The sequence below is a fragment of the Nicotiana tabacum genome, chromosome 2 (assembly GCF_000715075.1).
Source record: "Nicotiana tabacum cultivar K326 chromosome 2, ASM71507v2, whole genome shotgun sequence".
Lineage (NCBI taxonomy): Eukaryota > Viridiplantae > Streptophyta > Magnoliopsida > Solanales > Solanaceae > Nicotiana > Nicotiana tabacum.
The window spans coordinates 11,206,753-11,223,370 of NC_134081.1; the positions used below are offsets into that span (position 1 = coordinate 11,206,753).

The following is a 16,618-nucleotide window of genomic DNA, read 5'->3' on the forward strand; positions in this document are numbered from 1 at the left end:
AATAGTGAGGATTGAAGATGGGCCCTAGCTGAGATGGCAAGAAATGAGTGGTTGAAAAAATCAACATTGTGGGCTGAGTTGGAATGGACGGTGGTGCGGATGGCAAGGGAGAAAAACAAATGGTTCATTATTTCTAAACGATGATGATTATGGTCGGTTCAGTGATTGTTACAACAACAACAATAATTCAGTAAAATCTCACTAACGAGGTCTGAAGAGGGTAATGTATACGCAGACCTTACTCCTATTCCTAAGGAGTAGAGAGGTTATTGTCGAAAGACTCTCGACTCAAAAAAAAAAAAAATAATAATAATAAAAATAAAAGGGCAAAAAGTGAGACAATATTAGTATCACAACAACAATCACAAAATTTTAAAGTTACCGGTTCAGTGATGTGTTACCGGATTACAAATTTGAAGTCAGTAAACACAAAATATTATAGTATGTATATTAGTACTTAGTAGTGATGAAACTAGAAAATTCATTGAGTACTCAAAATTTAATATATATTTAGTGTGTAATTTTCTTGTGAAAAATGTCGAAGAGATTGACTTTTAGCCAGTTATAGCTCCGCCCTTGCATATTAGTCATTTGTGATAAGGGAAATTTATAATATTCCGATTGAAGGAGGATTTGTGCTAAGGGGTGGGGACATAGAACTATATGAAAAATGCAAGAAAATGGGAGAGAGCAATATGGGGCGGCAGATGATAAGTTTGATTATTTATTAATCCATCAAATTAATCTTAATATACACCCTCATATTAAATTTCCAACTCCATAAATACCCCATCCTCTTCTATCAACTTATTCACTTCAGCCAAATATCAAACAATATTTTCAAGATTAGTCTTCCTTGCTTAGCCGAATTAAACTCAAAAATGGGCAAGGACATTGAAGTTGGCACTGAATATGCCCCAAAAGACTACCAAGACCCACCCCCTGCACCCTTAATTGACCCTGAGGAACTAGGAAAATGGTCCTTTTACAGAGCCATAATAGCTGAATTTATAGCCACTTTATTATTTCTCTACATCACTGTCCTCACTGTAATTGGATACAAGAGCCAAACTGACACTGACCATAACGGCGAACAATGTGGTGGTGTTGGTATTCTTGGAATTGCATGGGCATTTGGGGGCATGATTTTCGTCCTTGTTTATTGCACTGCTGGTATTTCTGGTGGACATATTAATCCTGCTGTTACATTTGGACTATTCTTGGCTAGGAAAGTGTCGTTGGTTCGTGCAATTATGTATATGTTGGCTCAGTGTTTAGGAGCCATTTGTGGTTGCGGGTTGGTTAAGGCATTTCAAAAGGCGTACTATGTTAAGTATGGTGGTGGTGCTAATATGTTGAATGATGGTTATAGTACAGGTACCGGTTTGGGTGCTGAAATTATTGGCACATTTGTTCTTGTTTACACTGTTTTTGCTGCTACTGATCCTAAGAGAAATGCTAGAGACTCTCATATTCCTGTAAGTATAATTTTGTTACTTTTTAAATTACTTAATCTTAATGCTAATTTTGATGGTTTGGGTTGATAATTTTGATTTTTAATTTGATTAATTAAAGGTGTTGGCACCACTTCCAATTGGATTTGCTGTGTTCATGGTTCATTTGGCCACAATACCTGTAACTGGAACTGGTATTAACCCTGCTAGAAGTTTTGGAGCTGCTGTTATTTATGGTAAAGAAAAAGCATGGGATGACCAAGTAAGCAAATACTCCACTTTTTTTTGTTTAAAACAACTTGAATATATTTTGCCCTTTATGTATTTTTTTCCCTTAAAATACTATAATAAAAAATAGTCTGGTGTACAAAGTATCTCGCGTTCATGTAAGGCCGAGTAATTTATTGTAAGAAAATTTTTGTCCTAAACAAATTAATTTCTTGCTTTGCTTCTTGGAATTCACTCCAAAAGTAGAAAAAATATTTCTAACTGAAGAACACTTTTCTTTTATTTTGGCTAAACATGTCAAAATTTAAAAAAAGTACTTTTCCGAGAGAAAAAAGTCATGTTGGCTTCCTAGAAGTTTGGTCGAACAAGCTCTATGTCATTTAAAAGGTTAAAATATGCTAATAGTAAAATGCGCAACCCGGTGCAATAAGCTCTCGCTATGCGCGAGGTCCAGGGAATGACTGAACCACAAGGGTCTATTGTACGCAGTCTTATCCTGCATTTTTGCAAGAGGCTATTTTCACGGCATGAACCCATAACTTCATAATCAAATGACATCAACTTTACCAGTTACACGAACGTTCCCTTTTACTAATAGCGTAAAAAGAACTTACATTTGTTGGATCTTATAGCAAGGAATTAATGTTAACTTTTGACTTGTGTTGAATGTGACAGTGGATTTTCTGGGTTGGACCTTTTATTGGAGCTGCAATTGCTGCATTTTACCACCAATTTATATTGAGAGCTGGAGCAGTTAAAGCACTTGGTTCCTTTAGGAGCAATGCCTAATCTGCAATTATGAAGTACTTAAGGAAATGGAGCCAATGAATATAAGGTCTTAACTTCAGAGTTCACATTATATAAATTGCTCCAAATAAATGTAAATAAGTATTCCAGAAGAAGAGGGTCTCTTCAAATTGTGTTTACTCCTAGCCTTTTGTCCTTTCTCCTATTGTTTTTTTCCTGTAGTTTTCTTTTCCTCCTCCTCTCTCCATTATCCAAATAAAATAATGAAATGTGCAAGGACTTTCGTGCTTGTTGGCATTTTTTTGATACTCGTATGTCGTATATTAGTAAGTGAAGTGAAGGCTTCACCTCGGAATTGGTGCAACCAAACTTAGCAAGTAGCCTTTTTAGTTCGTATTTCACATGAAAATGAGATGCGGAGCAAGAAGATTAAAGTTGGAATTCGGCTTAACTTAGTACTTCCGGTCATAATTTTGTATTTGTACGAAAATTAAATTTAGAATTATCTCCGGCTAAAATTTAGAACTGATAAAATTTAAATCACTGACATGTTGCTGAATTAAGACAATTGACATTGAGTAGTAAAATTACAAGGAACAATAACAATCTAGTATAATCTTACTAGTGAGAACCTTACCCCTACCCTGGGGTAGAGAAGCTGTTTCCGATAGACTCTCGGCTCCCTCCTTCCAAGAACTCCCCACTTTGCTCTTGGGGTGACTCGAACTCACAATTTCTTGGTTGGAAGTGGGGGGTGCTCACCAATAGAGCAACCCCAAGTATAACAAATATTTTTCTAGAGGTTGTTAAAAAGCCACCTTTTAATTGAATTTGAATATAATTGAATGTAATTATATAGTTTTGATAATTAGTATGTTTATCTCCTAAGTAATTATTTGGTCAACGTAAAAATTATGTGTAATTGAGGAGGGATATTTATACTTTTCATTTTTTACTATTTCAACTCACAAGACAACAGGGAAGGTGAGAATTGATGATATTATTGACCTGACTTTTCAAACTTATCTTTTTTCTTTTTCAAATATATTAAAAATGAAACTCTTTCTCTTCCATACTTATCCACCTCGCATTTCTATCTCAAACGTGAACTTGTTGCTAATTCTAATTCTGACGTGAGTAGAAATCTCAAAGATAGTCTTTAGCCCCCCTTCTATTTTTTTGTCCCCTTACTAAACGCTTTTTCTGAATTATTAGTAAACTAGAAAATATATCCGCGCGAAAGCATTACTCAATTTAGAAACTTGTTTTTATATAAATTTTGCCATTTCAAATGAGATAAAAGAATTTCATATATATATATATATATATATATATATATATATGAAATATTATTTTTTCAAATATGGAAACTGTAAACTAAAAGTATTAATGTGTAGGTGAAGTCGAAAGCGTTAAATAAGTACATAGAAGGTCAGAAGCAAAGAGAGTCCGAAAAAAGAGAACGACAAAAACATAGCTACAAAATTGTCATATATGAGCATGGACAACATGTCATGTCATGACCCAAAATGTTATTTTTAAATTTAATAATTAATTTTATATTTTAAAACCTCAAAAAATACTATTTATCATTCATCGACTTGCGTGCGCCATCCGTAAAATTTTTCGAAAAGTTTTAAAGTGAAAAATGGATTAAAATGTGAATTAGAGCTTTAAAACTCAACTGAGTTGACTTTGGTCAATATTTTGAGCAAACGGACTCAGATAAGTGTTTTGACAGTTCCGGTAGGTCCTTATTATGATTTGGGACTTAGGCGTATGCCCGGAATCAAATTCCAAGGTCCCTAGCCCGAGATATGGAATTTTGATGAAAAATTAAAAGTTTAAGTTCAAATAGTGACCGGATGTCAAATTATATGTAAACGACCCCGAAATAAAATTTTGATGATTCCAACAGCTCTGTATGGTGATTTTGGACTTAGGAGTATGATCGAAATTTTATTTAAAAGTCCGTAGTAGAATTAGGCTTGAAATGCCAAAAGTTGAATTTTTGGGAAGTTTGACCGGGGGGTTGACCTTTTAATATCGAGGTCGGAATCCGATTCTGGAAATTAAAATAGGTCTGTTATGTCATTTATGACTTCTGTACAAAATTTGACGTCATTCCAAATTGATTCGATGTGTTTCGGTACAAGATATAGAATTTGAAAGTTCAAAGTTCATAGATTTTGATTTGAGGTGCGATTCGTCGTTTTGATATTGTTTAATGTGGTTTGAAGCCTCGACTAAGTTCGTATTGTATTTTGGGACATGTTGAAATAATTGGTTAAGGTCCCGAGCGTCTCGGGTGGATTTCGGAACGTAAACAGAATGGATTTCGGACAAAGATGGTCACTGGAAATTTCTGTTGCAGAAATTTCGTCAGAAATTTCTGGTGCGTGGAGAGAACTTTGGAAGTTTATATCTCGCAATTCATAAGGAATCAGAAAATTTTCAAAACATGAAAGTTGTATTTGTTTGATTCTAGTTTTCAGAAAGTTAAACCATTCATTATTTGGACATTTGTACAGAACGTTATAATGGATTGAATGAAGGCTGGTAGAGCAGTTTCGCCAGAAAGTTTTGATGCATGGAGCTAACTTTGGAAGCTTATATCTCGCAATTCATAAGGAATCGAAAAATTTTCAAAACATGAAAGTTGTAGTAATTTTATTCTCCAGAAAGTTAAACCATTCATCATTTGTACATTTGTACATAAAGTTATGATCGATTGAAGGAAGACTGGTACAAGCAAGTTCTGGTGGACTTTTAGTGACGGAAAATGGACTTTTAGTGACGGATTGGCAGAAACTTAAGGACCAAAAATGGTCATTTCCTTCATTTTGTTTTAGATTTTTGGAGCACGGTTCTTGGGCGATTTTTGGACGATTTTCACGGAAAAATATTGGGCTAAGTGTTCCTTATCCTATATTGATTATTTTTCATGATTTCACACTCATTTACATCATGATTCCATGAATTTATGGAAGAAAAATCAAGATTTTTGCAAAATCTTCCAAAAACGAAAATTTAAGATTTGGAGGTCGAGTTATTATCGGAATTTGATAAAATTGATATGGGTGGACTCGTAATTGAATGGGTTGTCGGATTTTGTAAGTTTCGCCGGATTCCGAGATGTAGGCCCCACGGGCAAATTTTAAGCTAATTTCGAATTTTATTGAAAAATATAATATTTTCTTATGAAATTAATTACTATAATTTTTGTTGACTGTATCGAATTAATTATGACTAGATACGAGTCGATCGGAGTCGGAAAATCGAGAAAAAAGCATAATACTTGGTTAAATTGGAGCAAGTCGGGGTTAGTGACTTGTCTAACCTTGTGTGGGGGAAATCCCCCCTAGGATTGATAATTGTAATGTGTGAAAAGTCGTGTACACGAGGTGACGAGTGTGTACACGGGCTAAATGTGAAAGATTATGTTTTAAATTGTTTAGATCACTGTTGCGCATTAATTAAATTATTTTATTTTGTTATATTCTTCATTATTGATTTAATGTTTATATTTTAAATTTGCTTGATCTTTTCCTGCTAATTGTTTTATCTGTTTAGTTGGAACGTGGTTTCTTTTATTCTGTGCATTATTTGAAGGTTGATTTTCTTTAAATTTGTTAGTTTATAGATATATATAGTGTAATCTTGTCCCACATTGGAAGAGGAGTAATATCTCCTTGTAGTGTATAGCTATAAATAGGGACCTCTTGTATTGTATTTATCATCCAATATCAATAACATATTTTCTCCCGTGCCTTCTCACATGGTATCAGAGCATTAGTGAGAAAAGATCGATGTGCGTCATTCCAGCGTTAACCGGGAAGAAAGAACTTAGTCATCGTGTAATTTTTCCGGTGACCTAAGGCTTGTCTAAGTGAAAGTCACTTTCTGTCGGTGTTGTGCTAAAACCAACACCACCATGAGGTAGATTACCCTCCGACTACCAACCCTTGAAATTTTATCGGGCAGAAAAGCCGCCACGCTCCTCCACGCGCCGACAACAACTTTTCCGGCGAGGGTTCCGGCCATTTTTTCGCGAATCTTCTTCAAGACAGTGTGCTCTCCTCAAAATTCCGAGCCTACCCATCTAATTCAAATCAAATTCCGGCCACTTTTATATTTTTCCGGCGTAAACAGTGACCTTTTCTGGCCATTTTTTTGAAAATATTTCTTCAGGACAGCTTGCTCGCAAAGAAATTCCGAGTCTATCCATCCTGGTTACAATAAATTCCGACAACTTTGGAATTTTTCGGCGAGCTACAGTGTTTCCGGCGTGAACAGTGTTTCCGGCACAAAACAATGTTCTATTTTTCTGCTGTAAACAGTATTTTTCAAGCTATTTATTTAGTTTTCTCACAGGAGTTACTTATTTCCACTATTTCAAGTTAACCATACTACTACAAATTGTAGCGACGTGGGAACCGATGCTTTGAATAGTCGGATGGTTTCTTTAGCAGAGTATATTGAGTTCCTTCAGTATAAAGCATGTAAGCAGACATCTTCTAAGATAGCTTCTGTTATTCAAACAGGTAATAGCGTGACTTGTTTCTCCCAATCTTCATCCTCTGAGTCTTGGGTCATTGATTCAGGTGCATCAGATCATATTTTTAGTAACAAATCTCTTTTCACTACTATTTCATATTCTCAATCTCTTCCAAAAGTCACAATGGCCAATGGGTCTCAAACCATGGCAACTGCAATAGGTCAAGCAAGCCCACTTCCTTCCTTACCTTTAGATTCAGTCCTTTATGTTCCCAATAGTCCTTTTAATCTCAAAGCTGTTAGTCGCTTAGCCAAATCACTTAAATGCGCTGTTTTATTTCTTAATGACCATGTTTTTATACAGGAACGCAGTACGGGGCGGATCATTAGTACCGGGCGTGAATCAAACAGACTTTATTACCTTATCCTTGCTAAATCACATGGACTCACATCTTGTCTTCCTTCTACAACTTGTCCTGTTACTGATTCACCAGATTTATTACATAAACGGTTGGGACATCCTAGTTTGTCAAAAATTCAGAAAATGGTATCTGGTTTATCTCACTTGTCAGCTCTAGAGTGTGAGTCATGTCAGCTCGGTAAGCATACCCGCTCCCATTTCCCTCGGCATCTTAATAATCGAGCAGAGTCACCTTTTACTTTAGTCCATTCAGATGTTTAGGGTCTTAGTCGGGTCAGTTCCACCTTAGGATTCCACTACTTTGTCAGTTTCATTGATGATTATTTCAGGTGCACTTGAATATTTTTGATAAAAAATCTATCTGAGCTGTTTTCTATTTTTCAGACCTTCCACGCTGAAAATCAAAATCAATTTGGGGTTTCTATTCGCACATTTCGTAGTGATAATGCCCGAGAGTATTTGTCTTCCCCATTTCAGCAGTTTATGAAATCTCATGGGATTATTCATCAAACATCTTGTCCGTACACATCTCAACAAAATGGGGTAGCTGAAAGAAAGAATAGACATCTTATTGAAACTGCTCGTACCCTACTCATACAATCTCATGCTCCGTTGCGTTTTTGGGGGATGCCGTTCTTACATCTTGCTATCTTATTAATCGTATGCCATCTTCAGCTATCCAGAACCAAGTTCCATTCTCTGTCATGTTTCCCCACTTACCTTTGTTCTCTCTTCCGCCCCGTATCTTTGGAAGCACTTGTTTTGTCCATAACTTTACTCCAGGAACAGATAAGTTAGCTACTCGTGCTCGTAAGTACGTATTTCTGGGTTTCTCGAGAATACAAAAGGGGTATCGACGCTACTCTCCTGACCTCCAGTGGTACCTTATGTCCGCTGATGTTACCTTCTTTGAAACCCAATTATACTTCACAGGTTCGGGTCATCACTTAGATATTTCTGAGGTACTACCAGTTTCATCTTTTAGAGATTCAGTCACTCCAGCTCTACCACCTACATCTCCTTCTCCAGCTCCACCACTCTTGACTTATCATCGTCGTCCACATCCAGCATCAGGCCCAGGTGATTCATGCCCCGCATCAAATTCTGCACCTACTGCGGACTTGTCTCCTCTTAGTCAAGCAATTGCACTCCGCAAAGGTGTACGATCTACACTTAATCCTAATCCCCACTATGTCGGTTTAAGTTATCATCGTCTGTCGTCACCATATTATGCTTTTATATCTTCTTTGTCCACTGTTTCTATTCCTAAGTCTACAGGTGAGGCACTATCTCATCCAGGATGGCGACATGCTATGATTGACGAGATGTCTGATTTACATGCGAGTGACACTTGGGAGCTTGTTCCTCTTCCTCCAGGTAAGTCTACTGTTGGTTGTCGTTGGGTTTATGCAGTCAAAGTCGGCCCGGATGGCTAGGTTAATTGGCTTAAGGCTCGTCTTGTTGCAAAAGGATATACTCAGATTTTTGGGCTTGATTATAGCATCTGTTCATCTGTTCGTCTCTTTTTGTCCATGGCTGGTGTACGTCATTGGCCTCTTTATCAGTTAGACATTAAGAATGCTTTTCTCCACGGTGATCTTGAGAAAGAAGTTTATATGGAGCAACCACCTGGTTTTGTTGCTCAGGGGGAGTTTAATGGTTGTGTGTGCAGATTGCGCAAGTCACTATATGATTTGAAAAAGTCCCCTCGAGCTTGGTTTGGTAAGTTCAGCACAATTATTCAGGAGTTCGGCATGACTCGTAGTGAGGCTGATCACTCTGTGTTTTATCGGCATTCTGCTCCTAATCTGTGTATTTATCTAGTGGTTTATGTTGATGATATTGTTATTACTGGTAATGATCAAGATGGTATTACTAATCTAAAGCAACATCTCTTTCAGCACTTCCAGACTAAGGATCTGGGCAGATTGAAGTATTTTCTAGGTATTGAGGTCGCTCAGTCTAGCTCAGGTATTGTTATTTCACAGCGAAAGTATGCCTTAGACATTCTCGAGGAGACTGGAATGATGGGTTGCAGACCTATTGACTCTCCTATGGATCCGACTGCTAAGCTTCTGCCTGGACAGGGGGAGCCTCTTAGAGACCCTACGAGATATAGGAGGTTGGTTGGCATATTGAATTACCTCATAGTGACTAGAACTGACATTTCTTTTCCGGTGAGTATTGTAAGTCAGTTTATGGATTCTCCCAGTGATAGTCACTGGGATGCAGTTGTTCGCATTTTTCGGTATATAAAGTCAGCTCCAGGCAAAGGATTACTATTCGAGGATCGAAGCCACGAGCATATTGTTAGGTACACAGATGCTGATTGGGCAGGATCACCTTTTGATAGACGTTCTACATTTGGATATTGTATTCTAGTAGGAGGTAATTTGGTCTCGTGGAAGAGCAAGAAACAGAATGTAGTTGCTCGATCTAGCGCCGAAGCCGAATATCGTGCCATGGCTATGGTGACGTGTGAGTTAGTTTGGGTCAAGCAGTTGCTCAAGGAGTTAAAGTTCGGAGAAATCAGCAAGATGGAACTAGTGTGTGATAACCAAACTGCTCTTCATATTGCGTCAAATCCGGTGTTCCATAAGAGGACTAAACACATAGAAATCGACTGTCACTTTGTCAGAGAAAAAATACTTTCAGGACATATTGTTACAAAATTTGTAAAGTCGAATGATCAACTAGCAGATATTTTCACTAAGTCTCTTACTGGTTCTCGTATTAGTTACATGTATAACAAGCTCGGTACATATGATGTGTATGCACCGGCTTGAGGGGGAATTTAGTTTATAGATATGTATAGTGTAGTCTTGTCCCACATTGGAAGAGGAGTAATATCTCCTTGTAGTATATAGCTATAAATAGGGACCTCTTGTATTGTATTTATCATCTAATATCAATAACATATTTTCTCCCGTGTCTTCTCACAAAATTAAATATTATTAATATGAAGTATTTGACATTTTTAAACTTGATATTGAAGCAACGTATTAAAGATTTTGAAATATTATCTTCCTGAATTATTTACTCCTGAATATTTTTGTAAGATTTTCGTACTCATTGTGATGGAGCAGTGAGCTCTTTATTATGGAAAAATATTATTGTTGAATTATTTTGACATGAGCCGTGAGCTCTTTATTGTGGAAAAATATTATTGATGATTTGTTTTGGCATGAGCCGTGAGCTCTTTATTGTGGAAAAATATTATTGTTGAATTATTTTGGCAAGTTAAATTATTTTAGCACTTGAGGTGCAAATTGTGATATATTGTGATATTGATACGCATGCGGTGGTATAAGATATGAGTATTTAAACGCATGCGGTTGGATAAGGGTGGCTTGATATGCGTGGCTAGTAGGGGGAACTACTAGAAGTCATGCAGTGTGATAAGGATGGCTAAAACGCAGGATGCTATTTCGAAAAAAATATTTTCTTTAAAATAAATTGTGAAGGCTCCCGCGGTGAGATAAGAAAATAAGATATTGTGAATTTATTTATGATTTGGGACTACGAGACGGTACCCCGGGAGTGCCCTTGTTGATATTGATTTATGACCGCAGTTGCTTTTGATTATTTGTTGTGGTTTTTCTTAAAGTTGAAAGGAAATTTTGTTTTGTTTTCACGAGATGTTATTTGCCATTATTTTGTGTAATTAAACGGTAACATGCTACTTGATTAATTTCCATCGTCATTTTATTTTATTATATTGTTAAACATTTTACCATGCCAATTATTATTTTCCAGTACGGCCTGACCTGATCTCGTCACTACTCTACCGAGGTTAGGCTTGGCACTTATTGGGTACCGCTATGGTGTACTCATACTACGCTTCTGCACATTTTTTTGTGCAGATCCAAGTACACCTTATCAGACCAGGTATCAGTAAACTAGCTGTACGAGGAGACTTCGAGGTATATCTGCCAGCGTCCGCAGACTCCGGAGTCCCCTTCTATCTTACTATATTGTCTTCCTTATTTGCTTTAGACTATGATGTATAGAGACATAGAGAATAAATTCTTAGAAGCTTGTGACTTATTTCTACCGGGTTTTGGGAGTTGAAATTGTTTGAATTGTATTTTATTTATTTCACATATTTATTATTATTCCGCATTGATAGACTTACTTAGTCTTAAAGACTAGGTGCCATCACGACCTCCTACAGAGGAAATTTGGGGTCGTGACACAACAAATACTATATTCAGTATTAAAGAAAACATGCAGGACATAGAAAATGCTTCAACGGCGTTTTTTCCCTCGCCCCAACAGAAAAAGGAAAGAAAAAGAGGAACTATATATTAGCTAGAGAGAATAGAAGAAAAGAAAAAAATTAGAGGGTGAAAATATTGGGACGCTATTAACTACTCACGACGAACAGTGAAAATTGAAAAGCCATAACCCCCAAATCAACATTCCTTTTCATAGGTACAACTACATGAGCTAATTAGTACAATATTTTATTGTGACATTATTAAAAAGAACAGACTTTTATGTATAACCGGTAGACCTCAGAGTCCCAAACTCTTTTACATGATGTGATGATAAATGAAAATTTAATTTTTGATAAACCTCATCTTCATTCTGTCTAATCTCCAAGCCACAATGGAATTAGAGTATATAAACAGGCAGAACCATGTATATATAGAAATATAGAAAAAACAATAAACAGGCAGAACCATGTATATATAGAAATATAGAAAAAACAAACGAAGTGGGGGTTATGAACTTGAAAAGGCATAACGCTTCCGAAGAGGTGCGATAGATTAAAATACAATAAATTAAAAAAAGAGGAAAATGTTAAATAGAATTCCAACGCTATGAAATATGCTATATCAATATAATTACACTTGCTCGCACGGGAATGTTTCCCCTATGGGCCAAATTGGAGTTGACAGCGACCCATTAGAAGGATGCTGTGGTCCAAGTGAAAAAGGGAAATCCTTTTTGTTACACCACTAGTCATTTACAAACAAGTAACCCACATTACAGATATGGAGAAAAGGGGGAATAACATAACACGTATCTGCTAATTACCTCGAGCCTCTCTTAGAGAGCATCAACTCGATACAAAAATAAAGAAAATCAAAACCTAAATAGAATTATCCAAAAGCACAAAATAAAGAAAATTAAGAAAAATAATCAAAATTATCTGCCGTAAAACAAAACAAACGGAAAATATAAACGATCACTAAAGAAAGAGATTTTTTCCTTCTTATACAATATTTGAAACTTATTTACCAATTTTTTTTTAATTTTGTATATTACCCGGCCTAAACAAGGATTACTTACAAATTATATACAATACATTATTAGTGCCTTAAATGAGGAGATTTAGTTATATCTTTTTCCTATTTTCTCTCTATTCCTCTTTTAATAAGACTCATTCCAGTTGTGTATTACCTATTTTAAGCCATAACAAATGGAATATCAGTTACAAAAAAGGAACAAAATATAATTGAGCAGATTCAAAGTTTTAGCAGATTTCAAATTAAATTCAATCTCACCAATTCTGCTCGGACCCTAGCGAACCCCCTTCTTTTTTTTTTTTGGTTCTTCTCGTTCTTCTGGTATGTGTCTCTATTATCGAATACATAATTTGCAGTTTGTTTTGTGAACTCAATATTGAAATAGCAAAGCCTATTTGAGTAGCCATATGGACATACGTTTTGTTTCTATTTCATATATGGCTTAGTTAGGAGGGGAAAATTAAACTATGTGAACACAAAAGATTTGTTCGTTTGGAACTCATTTATACCAAGGCCTTTCGAGTGGGAAAAAAATAAATTCAATTGCCTCCAAATTACGGATTCAACTTTGTATTAATATTTCCAACAAGAATCTATACTACCCAGTTAATTTCTCACACAAAATTCAAATCTCACATAAAATCCAATTTCTCCGAAGTGCGACGATGGCGCTTTTAATATGAGACTTGAAATTTCTCTACCCAAATCATTCAGTTCCCATCAATATTCAAGTTTTTTCGTTCAAACAAATATGAATCAGTGCACATGAGTCGATTTGGAATTCATTATCTATTTTTCTTTTCTTATTAAATCAATTAAGAAAAAGAACAATGTATGGTACATCATCATACAAATTAAAAATAAATTTCGTACAAATTTAATGCAAATTTGAATATCTACAACATACATAGTAAAAATAAATTTCATACAACTAATTATATAATATACAACTTATTTACAACTTATCTACAACTTTCATACATTATTTCTATATAGTTAAATTGTCACGACCCAAAATCCGCTAAAGGTTGTGATGGCGCCTAACACCGCCGTCAGGCAAGCCAACAATGATCTATCAACTTACTTACTTATTTTAGTAGTTGAAATCAAAACATTTCCTTAATTAAATCGTATGAAATATATTATTTTTACAGAGTAAGTGATAATATTTAAACAACTACAATAACGAACAACCCGTAGGAACCCCAAAAATCCGGAGTCACAAGTGCATGAGCATTTTTCTAAGGAGTACAAGAATAATACAACAACTGTCCCGAATGTAATAAGACAGAATAAAATAATTAGTACAATGGAGACTCGGTAGACTGTGATACGTAGCCTGGAATGCAGCTCACATGAAGTCTCCTCAACAGGTATGCCTACGCGCCAAGATGATCATCAAATGAACCTATCAGATCCATCACATTAAGTGCAGAAGTGCAACATGAGTACGTAAATCAATGCGTACCCAGTAAATATCTAGCCTAACTCCGAAAAAGTAATGACGAGGGGTCGACATCGACACTTACTAGAGGTTCAAGTAAATAATATGATAATTCATGACATATATGAAGTGCACAACAATAGTGGAGTAAATCTGCAATCTCAAAATTTTTCAATTATTTTCTTTAAAGCATAAATTTCTCAATCTTGTATTCTACCTTAATATTTTCGAAAATGTCAAGTGTCAATATCAAATAAATAAGAAATACCATAAATGCCGGGAATCAGTAGAAAGATTAGCTCGTGAATATTCGGACTTCTAGCGATATAACGCACGATTCTACAGAGGTCATTCGGCCCGATCCGGAATAATGTGTACACTGCCGAACGTCGTGCGACATGAACCATAGATGCATCTATATGCTGCCGAGGCATTCAGCCCGCTCCACAAGAAAATGATAGAAGTTACCGAATTACGAGACACGTGTTTACAATATCGTACATGGGTACAAAATGAATATAATCTTTACCGTTTCTCAAATAACTCGCCCACAACTCAAAGTGTTAAGGCTTAGCCTAGTATACATATATTTATTTCTAAATCAATTTCATCTATAACTTCAATTAATTAAGCCAACAACATGAGTTCAAATAATTCAAATATTACAAAATAAGATCTTAAGTCTACCTGAAAATAAATATGTTTTAGCTACGTATGGACTCTCGTCGCCTCGTGCGCACGTAGCACCCATAATTAGTTGCACATAATAATAAATATCACCTAGGGGGTAGTTTCCCCCTTACAAGTTTAGACATAAGACTTACCTCGCTCCAAAGTTCCATAACCGGCTCCAAAACCTCTCTAACACCTCGAACCAAAGTCCGTCGATCCAAAACTATTCAAACAATGTGTAACCCAATGAAAATGTATTCTAATACTCATAATTAATCAATTTAAATAATTCTCAACCCCGCTCGAAAAGTCGATAAAGCCAACCCTCGGGCCCACGTGCCCGGATTCCGAAATTATTTGAAGATAAACTTTACCTATAACACTACGAACTCAAATATATGATTTATTCCTAATTCCATGTCCAATTTCGTGGTCAATATCTAAAAATACCAATTTCTAGGTTTTCCATCAAAATTCCAAATTTTTACTAACTTCCATGCTTAAATACATATACTACCCATGTATTTAACTTGTAATAGGTTGCTTGATGAAAGTCTCCCCTTGAAGCTCTCCAAAATCGCCCCAACAAAGTGAAAATGGGAGAAAATGGGTCAAATTCCGCTTTTAAAATAACATCTCTGCCCAAACGACTTTCCGCACCTGCGGAAGAATCTATCGCAAGTGCGGTTCCCTCCAAGCCAGGCAAAATCTGCTTCTGCGGACCTATTTCTGCTCTTGCGCGACCGCTTCTGCGGTCCCCCACATGCTCCTACGCTTCCGTACGTGCGGATATCCCTCCACTTCTGCGACCCAGCTGCCCCTCTCATTTTCTGCTTTTGCGGAGCACCCTTCGTATCTGAGCGCTCGCAGATGCATAAATAGCCTCACCCGAGGACCCCGGGACTTTAATCAAACATACCCACGCGTCCCAAAATACATTACGAACTTAGTAGAGACCTCAAATCACACCAAACAACATCGAAACTACGGATGGACTATCGAAATCCTTCTTTAAGCTTTCAAATTTTCAAACTTCAACGAACACGTACGAACCATACTAAAACATTCCGGAAAGATGTCAAACCTTGCGTACAAGTCATGAATCATAATACGAACCCACTCCAAGGCTCGGAATCCCAAACGGATATCGATAACATCAAAGCCTACTTCAAACCAAACTTAGGAAATTCTTAAGCCTTCAAAATGCCAACCTTCCATGATAAGCGCCGAAATGCTCCCGGATGATCCGATACTCAACCCGAATATACTCCTAAGTTCGAAATAATCATACGAACATATTAAAACCTTTAAATACCGATTCCGAGATCATTTACTCAAAAGTTGAATCTTAGCCAATTCTTCCAACTTAAAGCTTCCGAAATTAGAATTTTCTTCCAAATCAACTCCGAATCTCCCGAAATTCAATTCCGACCACACATACAAGTCATAATACTTGAAGAGAAGCTACTCAAGGCCTCAAACCGCTGAAAGACACTCTTGAGCTCAAACATACGTTTGCCCTCGAAGTTGTTAGGGATTGCTCCTGAGTTGTCCAAAATCATTGTTTAGCACCTCATGCACCTACTCGTGCCACCACAATCCAGTTGAACACATTAGCTCGAGTCAGACTGAAGATTTTCCCTTTTATTTTGTCAATAAGCCTTAGAACCAAATTCTAACCTCCGAATTTCTGTACAAGACCTGATTCTAACATACGAACATCGTACCAATCACTACATACTGTACCAAAACATGATCATGCACCTATGTCCAAATCACACAATGCACCACATAAGTTGGTTGCCTATAATAACATTCCCCAACCACAATAGCTGCAATTTCACGAATCTAATACCCACAACACACCTCATGATACATATAGGTCCTATTCCAACTCTCG

At 36.4% G+C, this 16,618-nt stretch overlaps 1 protein-coding gene across 1 annotated transcript; it reads left to right on the forward strand.

Moving 5' to 3' along the window:
• Positions 1-614: 614 nt before the first annotated feature.
• On the forward strand, positions 615-2,735 carry LOC107830482 (aquaporin PIP2-1). Its single transcript, XM_016658047.2, has 3 exons — positions 615-1,478; positions 1,576-1,716; positions 2,358-2,735. Exons 1-3 carry the CDS (start codon positions 882-884, stop codon positions 2,469-2,471), a joined length of 852 nt encoding a protein of 283 aa, XP_016513533.1. The 5' UTR covers positions 615-881; the 3' UTR covers positions 2,472-2,735.
• Positions 2,736-16,618: the final 13,883 nt, after the last annotated feature.

Coding starts and splice junctions, on each gene's coding strand:
- LOC107830482 (XM_016658047.2), top strand. CDS start 882: ATGGGCAAGGACATTGAAGTTGGCACTGAATATGCCCCAAAAGACTAC. Junction 1,479..1,575: donor CTAGAGACTCTCATATTCCT/GTAAGTATAATT, acceptor GATTAATTAAAG/GTGTTGGCACCACTTCCAAT. Junction 1,717..2,357: donor AAAAAGCATGGGATGACCAA/GTAAGCAAATAC, acceptor TGAATGTGACAG/TGGATTTTCTGGGTTGGACC.